Source organism: Psammomys obesus, unplaced genomic scaffold (genome assembly GCF_907164565.1).
Source record: "Psammomys obesus unplaced genomic scaffold, mPsaObe1.curated_primary_1811, whole genome shotgun sequence".
In the NCBI taxonomy this organism is placed as follows: domain Eukaryota; kingdom Metazoa; phylum Chordata; class Mammalia; order Rodentia; family Muridae; genus Psammomys; species Psammomys obesus.
The window spans coordinates 1,746,916-1,767,333 of record NW_026594377.1 but is presented as its reverse complement, the minus strand read 5'-3'; the positions used below and the strand labels follow the sequence as shown (position 1 = coordinate 1,767,333).

The 20,418-nt window shown below is 42.3% G+C and overlaps 1 protein-coding gene across 5 annotated transcripts in view; it reads right to left on the bottom strand.

Moving 5' to 3' along the window:
- The window catches only part of Slc18a1 (solute carrier family 18 member A1), a 46,950-nt gene that overhangs the window by 20,256 nt on the left and 6,276 nt on the right, over positions 1–20,418 (bottom strand). For 4 of the 5 annotated variants that reach the window (XM_055618764.1, XM_055618763.1, XM_055618762.1 and 1 more), the window contains 7 exons: positions 11,116–11,390; positions 9,546–9,882; positions 8,341–8,399; positions 4,127–4,210; positions 3,149–3,241; positions 1,535–1,624; positions 1,266–1,309 (listed from right to left, as the gene is read on the bottom strand). In XM_055618764.1, the coding sequence (XP_055474739.1) occupies positions 1,266–1,309; positions 1,535–1,624; positions 3,149–3,241; positions 4,127–4,210; positions 8,341–8,399; positions 9,546–9,882; positions 11,116–11,239 (831 nt within the window). In that variant the 5' untranslated portion in view covers positions 11,240–11,390. Of the gene's footprint in view, positions 1–1,265; positions 1,310–1,534; positions 1,625–3,148; positions 3,242–4,126; positions 4,211–8,340; positions 8,400–9,545; positions 9,883–11,115; positions 11,391–13,004; positions 13,057–20,418 lie in introns of those variants that run through there. The other variant, XM_055618765.1, reaches the window with a different exon arrangement.

Below are 20,418 nucleotides of genomic sequence, written 5' to 3'. Positions count from 1 at the left end.
AGTTTTGTGCAGCGTGATAAACATGGATCTATTTGCATTTTACTACATGTAGATATCCGGTTAGACCAGCACCATTTGTTGAAGATGCTATTTGCCATTGTATGGTTTTGGCTTCATTGCCAAAAGTCAAATATCTGTAGGTATGTGGGTTTATTTCTAGGTCTTCTATTCAATTCCATTGATCCATCTTTCTGTTTCTAATGAATTGCAGGATTTTTAAATTTCATCTTCTGGGGACCTTTTTGTTTTCCTTGAGGTCTTTGTCCTTGGGTTAAAAGGGAAAATTTCAGAATCAGGCATTGTTCTGGCCCTAGAGCTCAGGAGATGGAAGGCCAGGAGGTCAGGCTCATCCTCTGCTGCATAGTGGGCTACAGGACAGCCTGGGCTACATGAGACTGGGTCTCTGGCTCTGGTTTGGTCAGTTTCCTAGTCCTTGAAAAAATAATTTCTTTTTCCTTACTTTACTGATCATTCTTAGAGCCAAACAGTTAGTGAAGTGAAGACAGTCTCTGCATGACTTTCTTCACTGCTCTAGTTTTGTTCTCTGCAATTTTCTTCCTACAGTCAAGGAAAACTTCTTTGTAGTCTTCCCACTGACACTCAGACCCAGTACCATCATCTGCAGTATGTTCTTTCTATCAAGCTTTGTAGAGGATCTCACTGCCTTGTTCTTCTCCAGCTCAAACACATCCTTGCCCTCCCAATGGTGTCCAGTACTTCTCTTCTTCTGTTGTTCCATCCCTTCTTTGACTTCAGGCAGTTCCCCTATACTGAGGAACCGACCCAATACTGTAGGACACATTCGTTCTTTCTCCAGCTGACACCACTGCTTCTGCACAGGAAAAATGCTTGCACCCTAGGACCTTCTCGATCAGTGCTCACAGCCTGGGCAACTCCTCACCCTATGCTGTGTCCACTGTCCTCCTAATACAACTTGGTCTGGGTTTCTCAGAGCCATATTTGGCTTGGGGTCAAATAAGCATCAACTCTGGTGTTTCTTAATTATGACAATGATGGTCAACTGAGGATGCTCTCGGAAAAGGCTGTCTGGAGGTCTCTGTCACCTTTTTCATTCCTTAGAAAACACTTGATTCTTTCCATAGCCTCACTTCCATCTTTATCTAATATCAAGCCAGACTCCTTTGCTACCCTAAGTGTAGGCCTGCCTGGAATCCAAATCTGGGTGCACTTTTCCTTACTTCCCATTTCTCTTGTACTCAGCCATGCTATTTATCCCTGGGTGATGGAGCTTCATGCCCACTTACCTCAGGAGACACTTTGGAAGGCCACAGGATGCAAAGCTGGAGAGCTGAGAAAAAAGGGAGGCATGGAGAGAGCTGTTTATTCACTGATTATCTGGGGCTCTAATGGCTACGTAGCTACTGCCTTGAGTCCCTCAGTTTTTTTTTTCCTTTTTTACTTGAAAGGGGCAATCTTTGCCCCATCCAAACATGTCAAGACAGACACCATAGTATAATGTACTTACAATCTGAGCTGAGCTATTATCTTTCTGGAAGCACCAGCATTGACCTACCTCCATCCAGAAGTGCCAGGAAGGCCAAGATGAGGAATGGTGAGGACTTGCCCACAAATCCATACATCACACTTCCGAATGGTGCTCCTACTGCAAGGAAAGGCAACACAGACCCCTGCAGTGAGACTTCCGCAGCACCTGTTCAGCCTTTACCGAAGGCCTTTAGGGGCTAAGCTCCACTGAGGCACGGGGGTTCAGAGGTGAAGATTTGGCCTCTCTCCTCATGAAATTCCTTTCTAGTAAATGGAATTTATCAAGGCAGGGGCCAGGAGGCAGTAAGACAAATAGCTGGAATATGGCAAAATGCTCAGCAGTAGGTCTTCTTGTGCACAGAATATTATTTAAGTCTAGCAGCATGAGTCAGAAAGACCAGGGGAATCACAAACGCTTTGCCAAGTCTATTGCACCCGGGGTCATGTGTAGGAGCAACACTGAAGGGTCTAACAGAGGACACAAGTGGGGGTGAAGGCTGATATTAATGCAACATGAATATTTGGAGAGGAAATGTTAAGATGAAGGTGGTTGACACAACATTAATCAAGGACTCCAGATAATCCAGAAGAGGTATCTACTGGGCCTTGTTGGTTACTGAGAAACGTGGTACTTTTTAGCAGAGAAGAAACACCACCATGGTAGGCTCCAAAATATTCTCTGGTAGTATGTACCATGAATGAAGGAGGGGTGTGAAAGAGAACCAGTAGAAGGCTAGTGCCACGTTCCAACCAAGAAAGAGGAGGAAGCTGACTTTGAAGGAGCTCTAAGGATGTAGTATGCTCATTCTTCTGATAGTTCCTGTGAAAAAGGTGTAGAATATGACCCACAGTCCAAGTAGGTGTCTATATGGCTACTGAAAAAGAATAAGGCTTTCTTCCCTCTGTTCTCAACCACGGTGGCTGGTAGGACATAAGCCAGGGAAGAAAGAGACTTGGGTCTTTGCCTCAGCAACCTTGCAAACTCTCTGAGGGCAGAACATTGTTAGAAGCTATAAAGTCTATGCAATCTGTGCCAGCACTGTGCTTAGCACAAAGAGAGTGCTCAGCAAAAGAAAGCAATTTATTGAATTAGTCAATGCTAAGTCTATACATCAAGGAAAACATAAACACATTGTTTGGAGCTGAGGCTTCTGAGTATAGAAAATCTGAGTCCTTATCTCTGGCCCTGGCATTACTTTGGATGTCTCCTAAATTGCTCTTATTCTTATCTCTACTCCAGAGACAACCATTCATCTTTCACATGTTGGTGGTGAGGATCAAAGGAGATTATTTCTATGAAATCAGCAGTGACTCTGGCAGAAGCTGTGGAAAGCTCCAGCTATGCATGGAAGCAGAGGTGAGACAGGCAGCGGTCACTCATGTGGGGACATTCACTTCCTTGCACAGGTTGGCCTTCAGGACTTCCCCAGGTACTTATACATTTTGCAGCTTCTTAAGGAGAAAGAAATGTCACCTTTCCCTAGTTATCTTTCTCAAGCAGTCAACACAATTGCGCCAGGAAGGCAAGGAAAATACTTACTTGTCTTCCATGACAGGAAGTACCTGCCTCCTGCAGCCATCTTTGTGGCATTTGCAACAACCTTGTCTCTTGTACTAAGATCTCTGTCTAGGTGCTACTTACCCAGGAGCCCCAACGCCAGGCCCCCCAAAGCAATTCCCATGGCTTTCCCTCTCTCGTCGTTGTCAGTGTAGACACTGGCCAACATCCCAAGCCCTGAACAGAAAATGACAGTTAGAGTCTCCATAGGGAGGCTGATGATTGCGTCTGCCAGCCCTTGATCCCAGGCCTGTAATACCCTGAGTGACAGTCCTGCTGGACGTTTCATCTGAGGGGCTTTATAAATGAACTCACAGTATATTGTAAATACTGTCCTCCATAGCTGCTTCTCCCGCCTCCTCTACACACAGCTTATGATTTCAGTGACAATATTGTTAAGATTGTTAAAATGAGAAGCCTTGGAGAAAGGGTAATATAATAATACTACTGTCTAATTTAGTTCATGTTTCATGGGGTTTTATCATTTCCTAACACACCTCGCTGCATGAGGCGGTCACAGACCAGGCGACCAGGGAGAGGAGACGGAAGAGTGGACTATTGTACTCAGTATGACTCTCACACTGAGGAGGATCATGAGAACACTAGGCACTGGGAGAGTGTGGGCTGCCAACATCTGGCAAGTGTGCCACCAGCCATTCAGTTGTGCATGTAGCATAACACAGCAGCCTCGTGGGGTACTGTGACATCTTTGCTAGTCAATACTTTAAAAAATATGATGATATTACTGAAATAACAATTAATAACTGAAAGCAATGCAAAGGAAGAGCCATGAAGCGGCAGTAGTTAAAAGCCTGACCTTAGGCTTATTCTCACTTGAGCTAACTAAATCTACATAACATTGGAAGTTAATCCAGGCCAATAATCTATTTGCCCTGCCCACAAATCTACAATCATTTTATTCCTGAATCACAATTGCTACCTCCCTGGATGGCATTTTCCTTGTATAAATTTTATGAAGTTCCTAAAGTAGTGGTAAGAAGCTCTGTGTGTGTGTGTGTGTGTGTGTGTGTGTGTGTGTGTGTGTGTGTGTTGCAGCATTACCTGCAACAGATGAAAATGAAGATCCAATGCCTTGGAGGGTTCGGGCTACAAACAGTAGGGCGTAGGTGCCAGAGAAAGCAAACACTGGGAAAGAGAAGAGTGAGAATGATCCAGGTTGGGGTGAGCAGAAACATTTTCCTCAGTGGTGGAGACACTAATGGGCTGCTTGTGCCCCTGTAAATAGCCTCCCACTCTAATTAATTAGAATTAATTAAGTAACCCCAATTAAACTTGTAGAAGGGGGACTCATTGAAAAGAGGGAGAGCATCAGTGAGAGTGAGCAGGGATAAAAAAGGGTAATTGGGGAGGGGAATGAACATGATCAAAAACACATAATATAATGCATGAAACGCATAACTAAGTCCATTGTTAGACGTTGAGTTAATTAGGTTAATTGTCGCAGTTAGATTTGGCCATCAACTTGACACAGCCCAGAGTCATCCTGGAACAGGTAACTCAGTTGAGGAGTTGCCTAAATTAGACTGGCCTCTGGACATGTCTGTGTGGTGTTTTCTTCATTGCTAATGATATAGGAGGCTCTGCCAACACGCGTGGTCCTGGACAGTATAAGAAAAGTAGCTTAGGGGTTGGGGATTTAGCTCAGTTGTAGCCCTGAGTTCTGTCCTCAGCTCTGGGGAAAAAAAAAAAAAAGATAAAATAACAAAAAGACCAAAAACAAACAAACAAAAAACAAGGTAACTGGTAAGAAATGTAGCTGAGCAAGCTATTAGGAGCAAGCCAGAAAGCTTTTTTTTTTTTTTTTTTAAATCTCTGCATCAGTTTCTGCCTCTGGATTCCTGCTTTGGTTTTTCCTAACCAGGGACTGTACTTTGTAAGCCAAATAAACCCTTTTTTCCCACAAAGTTGTTTTTGGTGAGAACATTTTATCACAACAGCAGAAACTAAAACAGGACATTAATAAAACAACATTTTTTAAGAATGATTTTTAGACCAGGCTTGCTGCCAAGCCTGTGACATGAGTTCAATCCCTGGAATCCACATGGTAGGGGAGAACTAACCCCTGCAGGTTTCCTTCTGACCTCAATGCACTCAGTGGCAAACATACATGTGTAATAATAAATAAATAAATAAATAATGACACAATAAATACAAAAGAAGGATGGTCTGTTAGCAAGCTGACTCAAATTCCACAAAGAATGTTCTGGACATCCACGAGAGATGAGTCACTCCTACACAGATCTTAAGCATCATGACGAGATGAGACCCATTATCTCATAGAATTAACAGACTTAGAGGCTGGAGAGATGGCTCGGCAGTCAAGAGCACTGGCTGCTCTTCCAGATGACCTGGGTTCAATTCCCAGAACTCTCGTCGCAGCTCACAATTGTCTATACCTCTAGTTCCAGGGGACCTAGCACCTTCACATAGAAATACATATAAGTAAAATACCAATTCACATAAAAAAATAAATTTTGATTTAAAAAAAGAATTAGCATTTTAATATAAAAACTGTGATTTACTAAATGGTGCTGGGTGTGCTGCTCCGCTGGACTGGTGGCAGGTGTGAAGAAGAAAGAACACGTCCAGCTCATGCCCTTGAATACGAACTGTTTACTAGAAACTAACACAGGCGAAACTGAAAAGCAAACTGGAGAGTGCTGTCTCAAACTAAATTACAGGTTGTGGAGTTTGAGTTGGTAGACCCAGACATAGCTCATCCTCAACTTCCAAACAATGTCTCCAAAAAAAAGGGAATTCCTCCCAAGGAATTTTTCTGAGCCAGAAAAACTTCAATCCTCCTGACCACTCATTATAGGTGTCTTTGGTTGTGGTTTATGATCTTCAGGTACAGCCCAACATGACCACACCCAACTACTTATTTTCTCCCCAAAGCACACACTCTTGGTCCCTCCTTTTTTGACCTCTAATGCCCATTCTCAAACTTTCTAATTTCTACTATGCTCAAACCCCACTATTTTTATGTCCTTAAAAAGTGGAGTAGCTCCATGGAGATAACCTAGAACCCTGACAATGCAGCCACTTCTGATGAAAACTGATAGACTAAGATCAGAAAGAAGGAGAGGAGAACCTCCCCTATCAGTGGACTTGGGGAGGGGCATGCATGCAGAAAGGGTGGGAGGGTGGGACCGGGAGGGGAGGAGGGAGGGATACAAAATGAATAAAGTGTAATTAATAAAAGTTTAAAAAAATGGAGTAGCTAATTTGCTACCTGAGATGTTCTTAGTTTCAGAACCAAAAGTCACATTTTGGAAAACCTCAATCCCAGGAAAATCAGGACAGTTGGTCACACTCTTCAGAAAAAGCAATCATTTTCCTTTTATTTTTCTAAATTAATATGGGCCATTATTTATCTCCCAATCATCTTAAGAACTCCCAGATAGGAGCACCAAAGAGGCGTGATGGGCATCAGAAACCTCTTCTTAGTAATTTTGTGTTTTTTTGAGTCAGGGTCTCATGTATAGTGGACTGGCCTTGAACTCACTATAGCCAAGGATGACTCCGGCCTTCTAAGCCTTCTGCTTCTAGCTCCCAAGTACTAGGCCTGTGCGAGCACACCCAGCTCTTGCTTACTATTTTATTCAAACCTTAAGGAAGATTTACATGGGCTCTCCGAACAGCCAAATATATTTTCTTTTGTATAGAATTAGGCTAACTCAGTACAGCAACACCATAATTGTTACCTAACGCACACAGTTTGGTACCTAGAAAAAGCTTTTAATCTACTACATCGCAGAGGAGCAGATAAGGATTTTATGCTAAATAGCCTGGGTCACAGATATACTTTGTGATCTTATTTTGCATGGTATGGACATGAATCCCAAGGCAACCACCAAACCCTCCTCTACATACCTGGAACATATTTTATTGTTTGTATGTGGTCCAGAAAAAATTTAATGAATTTCTAAGTCACATTGGATGACTGTGTTCCTTAATTTGCTCCCTGACATGAACTGAACTTACTGAAGACTAATGAACCCCACTAATTCCTGGGGTTTTTCTTATAGTAAATTTTGTTCTTTCAGTTTCATACTTGTACACTCTGCTTTCCCACCCCAGCATTCTCTCTCATTTCCCTCCCAATTCAACCAGGCTTCCACCCTGTAAATCTCCTGCTTGCATTAAGTGGTTTTGTTTTGTTTGGTGTCCCACTGAGTTTGATGAGGGCCTTCTCTGGGACCCTGAGTTTAGAAGTAAGCAGCGCAGCGTGGTGACGTCATTTTCTTTCATTAGGTTATAATTACGCAAGTGTATTTCCAGGTCTCAGCAAGAACGCCCCACCTCAAGCTCTTGCATGTCAGCCTTCCTTCCATCCCTAAATGCATCTAATGCTTGTTGAACTTCAGATTAGTCAGTTTTTTTTTTTTTTAATCTTGGAAGGAGGAAAACTTGAAAAGGAGGAATACAGAAAGGATATGTGATAGAAAACTAAAAAAAAAAAAAAAAAAAAAAAAAAAACAGAGGGAGAAGCTATATAATTTGGAGCGAGGGGTCAGCAGAGGCAGCAGAAAACAACGGTAGGTCCATAGGCGCCTTCCCTGCATTGGTCCTTTAAAAGTGGACACTCTAACCCCGTGCTTTCTCCCTTTATCTCAGGCTCAAACATCAGGCTTATTCTCACCTTCTCGATTTCACCTCTACTTTATTAGATCAAGCTGAGGCTGGATGAGATTTGTCATTACTTTCTTGTTTCTTTAGCAAATTTACTTTCCTGATGTATAACCTTTACCACCCTTAGCTGGGAAACAATAGACCTTTGGGAGTTTTCTAGTTTCTGTGGTCCAACATCCTTTTTTGTTGCTGCTGTTAGTCACCCTTTACCATAGCATATCAATATAATACTATCTCTTTTAAAAGACAGATGCTTGTAGTAAGCTTGTTGACACACACACACACACACACACACACACACACACACACACACCCCTGAACAAGGAAATGCATATACCCACATGCATAGTTACCATAGCTTGTACATTCAAACAGCTCTCCTGAATTTCACTGAAGTAAATTAAAAACCTGTTCTCCTATAGTAGTTGAGAATGATTCTAACTAGGAAAGGTGGTCACTGGCACTATCCCAGCCCTGTTCCAATGACTGCAAACATTTCAGTCAATGTCCCAGTTGACTTGTTCAGATGTCCCTTTTTTCTCTCAATAATGCAGTTCTGCTCTCCTACACTACATTTACATGACGGAATCAAAGAGACTTAGTGAAGAGAAGCAAAGACTTACTTAGTGTGGAGAGAAACATGATCATAAAGCCAGCAAACATGGGGATGTGATAGCCAATCCTAAAATGGAAGTGAACAAAGACAGATAGCATTGCAGCAGGCATTCATATACTTGGACAGTATTTTTTAACAGAGATGGGGTTAATTTGAGAGCATGCTTTTAATATCGAATGCATACTTATAAATAAACAAGCAAATCTACCCACAAGCAAGGCCCTAATTATCCTTTCTGGGAAAGGTATCTCTCAAAACCTCAGGATCATCCCAAATGAGATTTGCAGGAAGCCAGAGCATCATTCAGACTGTATTCAGACTGTCCTATACTCTCCATCATCCCACTCACTCCATGCTCACCAACTGCCAGCTGTTCACTGCTTCTGTTCTCAGCATTCAATATCACATCCTTAAGAAAATGTGATACTTGTAACATTTCATCAATAATCTGTTACCCTTTGAGATAAAAGGTTATCCAAACTACAGTCCCACCCACCAACTGTGGGGCGGGGCTCAGAGCATTCTTTTCTCTTCTAACCACCTTAACCAGTGATTCTCAACCTATGGGTCACAAACCCTTTGGGGATCAAAGACCCTTCACAGGGATCACATATCAGATATCCTCCATCTTAGATATTTACATTATGATTCATAACAGTAGCAAAATTATAGTTATAAAGTAGCAGTGAAAATAATTTTATGGTTGTGGATTACTACAACATGAGGAACTAAATTAAAAGGTCACAGCATTAGGAAAGTTGAGAACCACTGACCTACATAAAACCTAAGCCTCTATGGTAAGCCTGAGCCTGTACTTTGTGAATGGGACACTGTGGTGTTTGAATAAGAGTGGCCTCCATAGGCTCATATGTTTGAACACTTTGTCACCAAGGAGTAGCACTTTGAAAGGATTAGAAGGATTAAGAGGCGTGGCCTTGTTGAAACAAGTATGTCACTGGGGAGTTGGTTTTGAGGTTTCAAAAGCCCATCTCAACTCCAATTTCTCTCCCTCTGCTTATGCATCAGGAGGTAGCTCGCAGCTACTGCTCCACTTCCTGCATGCCACCATGCTTCCTGCCATGATGACAATGGACTAAACTTCTGAAACTGTAAGCAAGCCTGGAATTTAAATGCTTTCTTTTACAATAGTTGCCTTGGTCATTCTTCACAACAGATCAGTGACTAAGACAGACACTGTGGCTACTGAATTACCTGTTGGTAAGAGGTCCTACAAATGGGTTGACCAGAAGTTGCATTAAAGCCTTTGAAGCAAAAAGAATCCCAACCCGGATATTTTCTTCTTCCAAGAACTCTATCCCTTGCAAGCAGTTGTTTTTAGGTCCTGGGCCAGCTTCAGTGACTGGAGGAGGAGGAGTGCCATTTGTCCATGCTACACGGAAGGGTACATGCTCTTCTACGGTCATGGTGGTGTTGTCAAAGAAGGATAATATGGTAGAGAAGGCAGGAGAGGTGAGAGCTTGATGGGAGCTTATAGAAGAGTTGATGTCTTTGAACTCTGTCGCATACAGGAAGGTGGGCACAATGGGCACTGAAAATCAATGAGGTATGTGAGGAAAGTCAGGAACAGACATACTTTTACCGCTACTAAATTCAAAGGCATTGCTATGAGGTACAGTTTTATGCAAAAGGAAAACACCTAAGTGACATTATTTAAAGCCTACTAAAGATCATACCTGCTCAAGTAATCCTGTTAGTTAAGGGACAAATTCTATCCATCAGACAGTTAGTCTTCATGAATTTGTGGCATACTTACTGTAACCAGTAGTTCATCTACTTGTAAAGAATCATGTACAACCTGAGAATCAACAGTTGATGATAATCTATAATGATTTTTCACAGATTGGTGCAAAATGAGGGAAAAAAAAGAGTCGCCCCAATACATATAACCCAGCTGAAGTAGAACAAAGCTGGGTCTGTCTCTTTGTTGCAGCTACCAGATGACTGGAAAATGAGGGCCTAGGCAGTGTGGTGTGAGTCGCTCAGACTCTGAGGAAGTTGACAGCGTTGAATTCCAGCCCCAGCACTAGTAGGAATCTTGGACATGTTATTTAATATCGTTGAGCCTAATTTTCTTTTTGTAAAAGAGACAGAACCTGCCAGGATGCATTGATATTAAGATTTAACAATCTCTATGATGGTGTGGAATGTCCCTTTGATGCAAAGATTCTATATTTGCTATGTTAATGTTTGTGAGAGTTTATGAATATACTCTGACTATCAAACCACAAAATATCAGTATTGACCATATTGGGTTATCTACTTGTCACAAGAAGCCTTTTCCTTAAAGCACAAATTTCACCTAGGAGGGACAACATCTAGAACTTAGTCATACACTTCTGAAATGTCCTGTAAAATTAAGTATCAGCCGGAAAATGCAGGGCTGTGAGGCTGTGAGCTGCAAACAAGGGCTTGGTAAGGACGTGGATGTCCTGTTACAGAGCTGGAAAGGCATCGTGGGAAAATGGCGCCCACTGCCCCAGGTGACTCTAGAGTCATCAGCAACCGTGGGAAGACAGAATGGTGAAAAAAAATCCTGTCTTAAGACTTCTTTTCCTGCCAGGCACTTTTTTTTTTTTTTTTAGTCCTACGTCTAACAACCTTCAGATCCTGCTGCCTACAGTTCCCTCCAGCCCTCAACAACCTCCACGTCTTTTGAGAAACTTAACAAGTTTTCTGCTCATTGATGAAATCAAGCAGGGTACATGCTGCCCGCTATGACCCAAAGCAGATACACCCTTAGCACAAAAAGCCCCAAACATACCCACCACGGTGAGAAGCATGTTGTCCAGGAGCAGGGCCACAAATACCACTACCAGCACCAGCTTCCGGGACTGTCTCCCTTCCTTCAGCAGCCGCTGCGGAGCACGTAGAGCAAAGTGGAGCATGGCCACGGCTGCAGGAGGCTGGGCTGGGTGGGGAGTGGGAGAGCAGAGGCCTTCTCCTCCAGGTGCTTAGGGAGGTCCCTTGACAGACTCGGCTCTTCTGTCACCTTCACACAAGAAAGGGAAGCCTGCCTGCTCCACTAAAGCTCACTGTCTAAACGAAAAGTGGGAAAGCGTTCAAGCAGCAAAAGAGTTTGAATTTTTCAAGCATATTTACGCATTTCTTACATAATCTCAATAATTCCACATTTCCCACAACACCTTCCAGAGAAGTTTTGCTTACAGAGATTTATATCTGAAATCACCCCTGCTTCAGTAAACAGACTATACAGATGATCAGCCTCCTTGTTTCTCAACTGTCAGACATCGGACTCTCATCCGAATGGTGTAAGCATCACCTGAGCCATTACTCTCTTTTCTTGTAATTTTTAAAACAGTTTTAATTTTGAAACACTGTTTTTAAGGGCAACTGCATAAGTCAGGCAGGGTGGTGCACACCTGTAATCCCAGCTCTTAGGAGGTGAGACCAGGAGGTTAATAAGTTTGGGGCCAGCCTGGACTACCTAGAGATCCAGGTCACAGCTACACAGAAAGACCTTGTCTCAAAAATAAAGAAAATACAAATACAAGCAATTTTATGACTACACCAAAATAAACCTCTTAAGTTTATTACCGCTCAAAAATTATGGTGTAGGAGGCTGCATTTAACATGTAAAAGTAAGTCACCCAGGCTATCTGTCCACTGATAGGCATTAACCAGAACCAAAAAAATTCAAAGACTCTTAACTTGTATATTGTATTGTATATTTGTTCTTTTTCTGTGGATATACAATGTTAGAAGGGCTTGTTTGTTTGTTGTTGTTTATTTAAGCTACAGGACTCTGTTCTGTGTAAATAAGATGCTAACTCTCATGATGAGTTTTCTAAGTGGACTTCTAAATCAGTAGTTTCCTACTTAGGAACATGTATGATATGTTACCATCATGTCACAATTGCTTATTCAACCTCAGGGAACCACAATTTCTGAGAGGATATCATCTGCTTTTTTATGATGCTTCTGTTACAGCGCTAACAATACCAATCATTTAACACTTTAAAATGGATTGCTATCATAAAATGTATGATACATATATGGCATTGTATTCATGCTTGGCATGTGAATGCAAAAAAAGATGTGCTTATTTTTAAGATTAAAAAGATGTGCATTCAAGTGCTAGTTACTTATGATCAGTGGCTTACTCTTTTCCTTGCTTGTCATTTAAAAATAATTCTATAATGAACCAGGTTCATAATACAAGCAGTAAATAATTTTGGGTGGTTATATCTAGGATTAAACATCAGCCTCAAATGGTAGAAGTACCCCAGGCACTGAGCTAGTGTCTTCTAAGCCCAGGGCTAGAAAAATATCCTCTTCTTGGCAGTTCAAGGAGCAAGCTCGCAAGGGAAACAAATTTCTAGGTAACTCCAAACCAGGAACCACATACAGTGAACTGGAACGCTTCATTTCTTTGTATGATAAGAAATTTCAAATTACAAACTTACTTAAGACACATAAGAATGAAAAGATCAAAAGAAAGCAACAAAAATGAAAAGTTGTTAAATAGAGTGAATTAAGTAGGGAGAGATTAACAATACAATAAAACAACAAAAACAAAACAAGAAATCTGTTAACCCATCAATAGTAAACTTATCAGTCAAAACCCTCTGACAAGAAACATAAATTTTAAGGAAGAATTGAACTTGTCCAGAAAGAAAAAGAGAATCTTACCTTACAGCTCATCTTAATGTGAGGCACTCAAAGAGGAACTGGCAGCTGTTGGCAAGACAGCAGAGACTCTGCTCTCTGAAAGAGCATGTGCTGATGGATTTATTGCCGCCTGCTATCTGATGGTTGTCTGTGTGTGTGTGTGTGTGTGTGTGTGTGTGTGTGTGTGTGTCTGCAAGTGTACTTTGTCCACAAAGACTTAATTGGAACTTCCAACAGGTTTCATTTAGACTCTTAGCTCTCTGCGTCAAAGGCAGACAGGGTCAGGGCTGGAGAGCACAGAGGAAGTGGATTTTTCCTAAGCAAAGAGGCCCTGGGCTGTGCTGGTTCTCATCTGTGCTTATCTGTCATATTACTCTTTTAACTCTTGCCTGGATCTGGATACAAACTAGAATGCAAGGTTGAACCAGGCACATTGCCTGTCCTTTAGTACTTAAAGATGCCTCTTGTGCATTCTTTCCTTGAAAGAAATAAATCTTGAAACATTTATGTGAAGAAAAGAAATAAGCGCTTACTGTTCTCTAGCCATAAAACCTAATATATGGGGCTGAAAAGATGATTCAATTAACAGATGTCTGTGAGACACACAGAAAGACCTGAGTTTGCTTCCTCCGGGGCTTCCTGGGCAGTATAGCTGAAGCAGCAAGCTCTAGGTTTAGCAAGAGACAAATATGGAAACAAATTGAGGAAGACACCCAGCATTGACTTGGGGCCTCTACATGTCTGTGCACACACATGTTTGCATCTGTACCCACATTTGCATAGGCACATGAACATCTATAAACACATGGAAACATAGACAAATCAGACATCTCTGGTCTATGTACAGACACAGATTTTTCATCCCAATCCTACCTCAGTGCAGAGCACATGGTACCCACTGGTAAATCTCTATCACGGGTGACTGGATAGATGGCTACAGGACAGATAGCAACTCACTGAGAGATATTCAAAGGCACCACGGCTTTGTAATATTCTAACATGAGGCATCTTCAGTGGGGCCTTGAATGTAAAGTTTACAAAAAAAATAAAAACCAAAAAACAGATGAACAAGAGCAACAGAAGCGTCCTAATTAAATGACTCCTAATCCTACTATGAGCCATCCTAATTAAATTAATAACTCAGAGGCTTGATTTAGGGCTAAAAAAGAAAGAAGGAAAGAGCTTTAAAATGTCAACCTGGAGAGAGAGGACAAGACCATTAAGGAAATGTCTTGTTCCTGTACCTACCGTGAATTTAGCAGCACAAAACAGTACACCTTTGCTGTGGTACACTTGTGGAGGTCAGAAGTCCACACAACTGTGCCTGGCCTAAAATGAAGGCATCCACAGGGCGTGTTCCTCTGGCACTCTGTGGACCATCCAATTCTTTCATCTCTGAGAGACCACCTACAGATTTGGCTCCCAGCTTTCCCCTTCAAAGCCAGCAGCGCGTCTAACTCTTCCCCTCCTTCACTGACAAGTGGCTATTCTGAGTACACCCGAATATTTCACAATCGTCTCCTGTCCCCAGGACCTTAAAATAATCACAGCTGAAACACCTGTACCTTTCAGCACACAGAGAAACAGTCACAGGTTCATGGCTAGGATTTGAGCATCTGTGGGTGCCATTGCCCCGCTTTCATCATGAAAGGGAGCACGTGAGTCCCCCAACATTCCCCTGTGCCTGTGTCTGTAGGAAAAAAGGGGTCATGGTCAACAATTAGAGGAGATATATCAGTAAATATATTTCCTACTCTGGGCAAAAGGCCTTTTGGGATGCAGTTGGCACTTCTGCCACCCCATTTCCCACTAAGTGCAATTAAGGTTCTCTAAGCCTTAAGGAAGCTCCAGCAGAGTGCAACTGTCCAACAGACAACATGGGGAGGGGAACACAATCCTAACTGGAGAAAACTGGAGACACCAACCAAACTCAGAGTCCCCCCAAAAAATGATATGAAAATGATGATCTGGGGCCCTGAGGGCTTAAGAGGGCAGGTGTGGTTAAAGAATGACCACACTGTCCATTAACAGAAACAATAGCAACAATGGCGGCCACTGTGAACTGCCTACATGTTATTACTAACATGTAACATTTTATTTAAAACATGTATATACATTTGTATATAGTGCTTGTGTTCACAGGCAAGACAAGGAAGTCTTCACAGACACTGGTGATAATCACAGGAGTGAGTGCTCATTGTCCTCTAGTTAATGCTTTCACCTCTGTTGGGGGGGTAGTGTGTGTGTGTGTGTGTGTGCGCGCGTGTGTACCTGTGTGTGCAGGTACATGTGTGCCATGACACATAGTAGACAGCCTAGACTGGCAGTCATCACCTTCTACCTTGTTGAATCCAAGTTTCCGATTTGCCACTGCACTTGGCAGGCTGGCTAATCAGAGTAGGGCCAGTGAGTCCAACTCAAGTCATCAGCCATGGCAGCAGGTGCCCTTACCACTGAGCTACCCCATGTTCTCTAAAGTATAAACTTGTGGTGCGTGTTTTCAGGCATGCACATACTTTTCAAAAGCTGAAAGCAAGCCAGATGCCCCCCCTCCTTACAAAGGAAAAATAAATAAGCAAATGTAATAAATACTCACAATGAGACCTTACCTAACATGGATTCATTATTATGCTAAAACTATGTCATTCACCACAGGAAAAGCTCTCTATAATTTCATCTATATGAGGTTCCCAGAATAGCAGAATGCACAGAAACAAAAACAACATCTTTTTTAGGGTCTGGGAGATGGGAAATGGGAAGTGGTTCTCCAATGGGTACACAGTTTCAGTTTCACAAGATGAAAAGCTTCTAGGAATCGGTTGATTGAACCAATATCAAGTATTTAAGTGTTAAATACTAAACTGTATATTAAAATGGTTAACATTTAAATAGGTCTTATGTCTCTTTTGATATAACTAAACTTTTTAAAAAATGTATGCACATCATGATTATGTATTATATATTGAGTATATGAATGTATATTTATACATATTTCTCATATGTATAAATGACAATCTCTATACATTCAAAGCAGCCTGGACTACACAGTGAATTCTAAGAAAACCTAGGCTATAGTGTGAGCTCATGTCTCAACAAACAACAAGATGGAAACTACCTATTACAGCTAGTCTAGAATCACAACCCTCCTGCCGCCTCCTCCAAGGAACACAACTATACATCTTAACTTTATGTATCTTCCACGTAATAATGGAAAAGTTAAAAACTAAAGAGCAACCAGTAAAAGCAATAGTTCAGTCTAGATACAGATAAGCCAGTGGCCTTTAAGTCCTGGCAAAGAACAACCTCTGATCAGAGTAAAGTGGAAGTGTGCGGTACTCCAACTGTGGTTCTGTTCTTTCCAGTTTGAATGGCTGGCAGCTGGGACCTTCCGGCAGACTGTTTTCTCTAGGCCTATATACACATAAAACAATGACTGGAGCTGAGGTTGACATGACCTGCCCCAAGGGGTATCCTGTGACTCACAACTGGATGTGAGGGTGTTTTTGCTTCCCATCACGTCCTGTTTCCCTTAGCTGTTTAATATTTAACAATCACTTCATGATTCCTCAGGTTTAGCAAATGTCAGGGTTGCAGAGGCTTGGTTTCAAAATATATGACTTTAGTTCAGAAGTTATGTGCAGGTTTCTGGAAAAAAAAAAAACAGGTGTATTTGATGGGAGCGGGTGTGGGGCGGGATTGTAACTTTGTATGGCTATGATCTTCATGATGTTGAAGAACCTATGGAATAGAGATGTGTCGAAAGGATAAGGAGCCACTATATGTGAGAGAAAGTAAGTGCTGGATTCAGACCCAAGGGGACAAGACACTTCAAAATGCAAAAAATCAAAGCCAGGCATTCTAGCATACATCCGTCATCTCAGCACTTGGGGACATAAGGCAGTCCCAGGGGATCCAACAGTCTCTTCTGGATTCTGAGGACACCAGGCACACACTTGCCATGCGTACATCAATGCAGGCAAAGCACTCATAAATTAAGTAAAATAAGACCTCATACACATAAATAAGTACACAACATAACCAAGAACGAGGAATACAGCTCAGTCATAGAGTTACTAGCCAGCATGTGCAAAGAAACCTCAGATTCAATGTACAGGACACACACATCGAATTAACACAAACTGGGACTTCACATAATCTTTCCATTTTGAGACACCAGTAGCAAATTCAGTAGTATATAAGTAGACCAAAGAGCTTCACGGTGCTCTTGAAGAGGCAAGAAAGTTTAAAGTTAAAGAAAATACACACCATGCCAGTGAAACAAAGCTTCCGTACCTGTGCCAAGTCCCTTCAAACTCAGTCCAGATGTCCTTCTATTGTGACAGAAGTGGCAGGTGTCAACAGTGTAGAACCCAAAAGCAGGCTGCTCTGGCAGGATTTGAATTTGAGGATTTTCCTGGCTGTTGGCTCTCACTTGCAACCTCAGCCATGGCCTTTACTTCTTTGCTAGAGACCTAAGCCTCAAGCACCTTTCATCCTCACCTTCTTCTTTCTCCTTGCTGTCAACTACCCTTTATCTGCTTTGCATGGTGAGGGAGGACCTTCCCTTCTGTCTATGGGCTCCCTGCATCTCAACATGCTTTTGAAAGTCCCTCTTTTACTTTAAGAACCAGATTAAATTCTGTATTTATTTGTGTTGCATTTGTGAGTATTTGTACACATGGAAATAGGATATATGCACTGTGCCTGAGGATGGAAGCCAGAAAAGAGCATTGGATCTCCTGAACTGGAGTTACAGGCAGTTACAAAGTAACTTTTTTTTTTTTTGAGGCAGAGTCTCTCCCTGAACCCGAAGCTCCTGTTTTCTCAGACAGGCTCTAGTCTCTGGTCTCCTCCAAGATGGGTGTCTTAGTTGGAGTTTCTATTGCTATGATGAAATGCTCTGACCAAAAGCAAATTAGCTTACATTTCCACATTGCTCTTTATCATCCAAGGAAGTCAGTACAAGAACTTAAAGCGGGCAGGAACCTGAAGGCAGGAGCTGATGCAGAGGCCATGGAGGGATGGTGTTGACTGGCTTGTTCTCTGTGGCTCACTTAGCCTGCTTTCTTATAGAACAACAAGCCCAGGGATGATGCCATCCACCACGGCTGTGTCCTCCCCACATCAATAATGAAAATGCTCTACAGGCTTGCCAGATATTATGGAGGCATTTTCTTAATTGAGGGTCCCTCCTCTGTCGTATTAGGTCATTAATATTTACTATTGATATATCTTTTAGTAAAGCTGCGGTTAATCCTAAACAGCTGTGTAACCAAATCACCACACAGAGACTAGGATTTATTTAGTTAACCTAGAGCACAATGCTGGGCAATAGTTACTCCATCCTAAACCTCCAAGCCTGCATAGTTCCTACCATTCAGATTCACCCCTTATACTTGCTTTTAGTGATATCTTAGGTCCGTTTCATTTCTCCACATCGTTCCAAGACATCTCCTCCAGCTTCTGCTCTCCCAGCTTTTGCTCCCCCTCTCCCTCCTACTCCTTCCTGTCCTTCTTCCTTCCTCTCCTCCCACTCTGAACCAGGATATCCACCCTATCCTCTCCATTGCTCAACATCGTGGCTGGTTGTTTTATTGACAATACAGAGAACAAATGGTGGCATGTTTACACAAACTTGAGACAGGTGATGCTAAGAATAAGTATCACAATGCAATGTCCGGATTGAAACCAGAGAGTGGGGGAGAGAAATCAGCATTTGAATGAACAAGGGTAAAGTGTATACATTCCACAAGAATGTTATACCAACACTCCTCTCAGATGACTTTCACTGTTTTTTTTAGATTTTATTTATTTATTATGTATACAAAGTTCTGCCTGCATGTATGCCTGCACGCCAGAAGAGGGCACCAGATCTCATTTTAGATGGTTGTGAACCACCATGTGGTTACTGGGAATTGAACTCAGGACCTTTGGAAAAACAGGCAGTGCTCTTAACCTCTGAGCAACCTCTCCAGCCCCGACTTTCACTTTTTTCGAGATGACATAAAACTATCTAAAACACTGGGGCTAGAAGTATGCAGGGGATGCCTACATTGTTACATGAGCATCTGAATTCTGGTGCTCATGGCTGCAAAATGACTTCACCACTGAGACATCTAAGTCCCAAGCCTTAGAATTCTGAAAGCCTCCAATTCTTCCTATCGTCAGAGCATGAGAAATCACGGTAGAGATTTGTGGCAGCTGAGAAAGCAAGGATCCCGTATGCTCTCTGAGGGCACTACCTCAATGGCCTAACTTTCTCCTCCTCGACTCTACCTCTGAAAGCTCCCCCACCTCCCACTAGTGTCATAGGCTGATTTCACCTCCCACTAGTGTCACATTACTGATTTCTAACCATTCTTGACTCTCTGGGGGTCACAGAAGCTGGGCTGAGATACCAAAGGCCCTGAAAGATACTCACATATTCCTAAAGTGTCTTGGCTGAAGAATGAGAGTGAAGACACACCACCTTCCTTCCACATGGATTTCCGTTCTGAAACCCACATACCTGGGCAGTGTAGGCAGAACTCTAACTCTAACTCGTGGACTCTCAGCCTCAGCAATGGCTCCTTAAAAAGTTTAGTCATACAGTAGCTCAGGGGAATGGACGCCCTCATACCAGTAGATAAGAGAACTGGTGGAAATAATTGTGAGCAGGAAAGACTTATGGTCAATGAACATGTATTATCTAAACTCAGTTCTCATCAGACTCATTCCTGGCAAGTACACCTTTCTATCTTTACTAGTAAATAAGGGTGATAATCTCTTTAACCATCATCTTGGGTCCTTATTATCCATCAAGCAACTGTGGGACTATGGACAGCTACTTGATTCTCTGTGTCACTAACTGCTAACTTGTAGAGTCTTTGTGGAAGGTCAATGAACTAAATTAACAGCAAACAATTTAGCGAGCCGTGGCGAATCGTGCCTTTTGGGGGCAGAAGCAGGAGGGTCTCTGAATCCGAGGGCAACCTGATCTACATAATGTGATTTAGGTGAGCCGTGGCTGCATAGTGAGACCCTATCTCTAAAAGCAACAATCATTTAGAACAGTATCTGTGTTATGACCCCCAGAGCTTAGCACAACTGGTGCCATGATGGAAGTACTATTCAGGCCTTGGAAACCAGAACCAGCATGTAGGCAACAACACCTGCCAAAACAAAAGACCACCAAAGTCCATAGTTCAGGGAAAGTCCCTAAATGCACTAACCTTGCTCTTTGGCTTTTGTAGTTCTGCTTCTGGCTACCTATTCTTGCTAACTGAGGTGTGTCATCCCAGCAGGTGTTTTTTGTTTGTTTCTTTGTTTGTTTGTTTGTTTTGTTGTAACTAACACTTGGGTCTTGACAGCACTTGGATCCTGAGCACCCAGTGTAGTAGATAGTGGGCTAATGAAGCTTTTCTATTGGCTTGAACCTGTGTCTGAATGGTCTTTG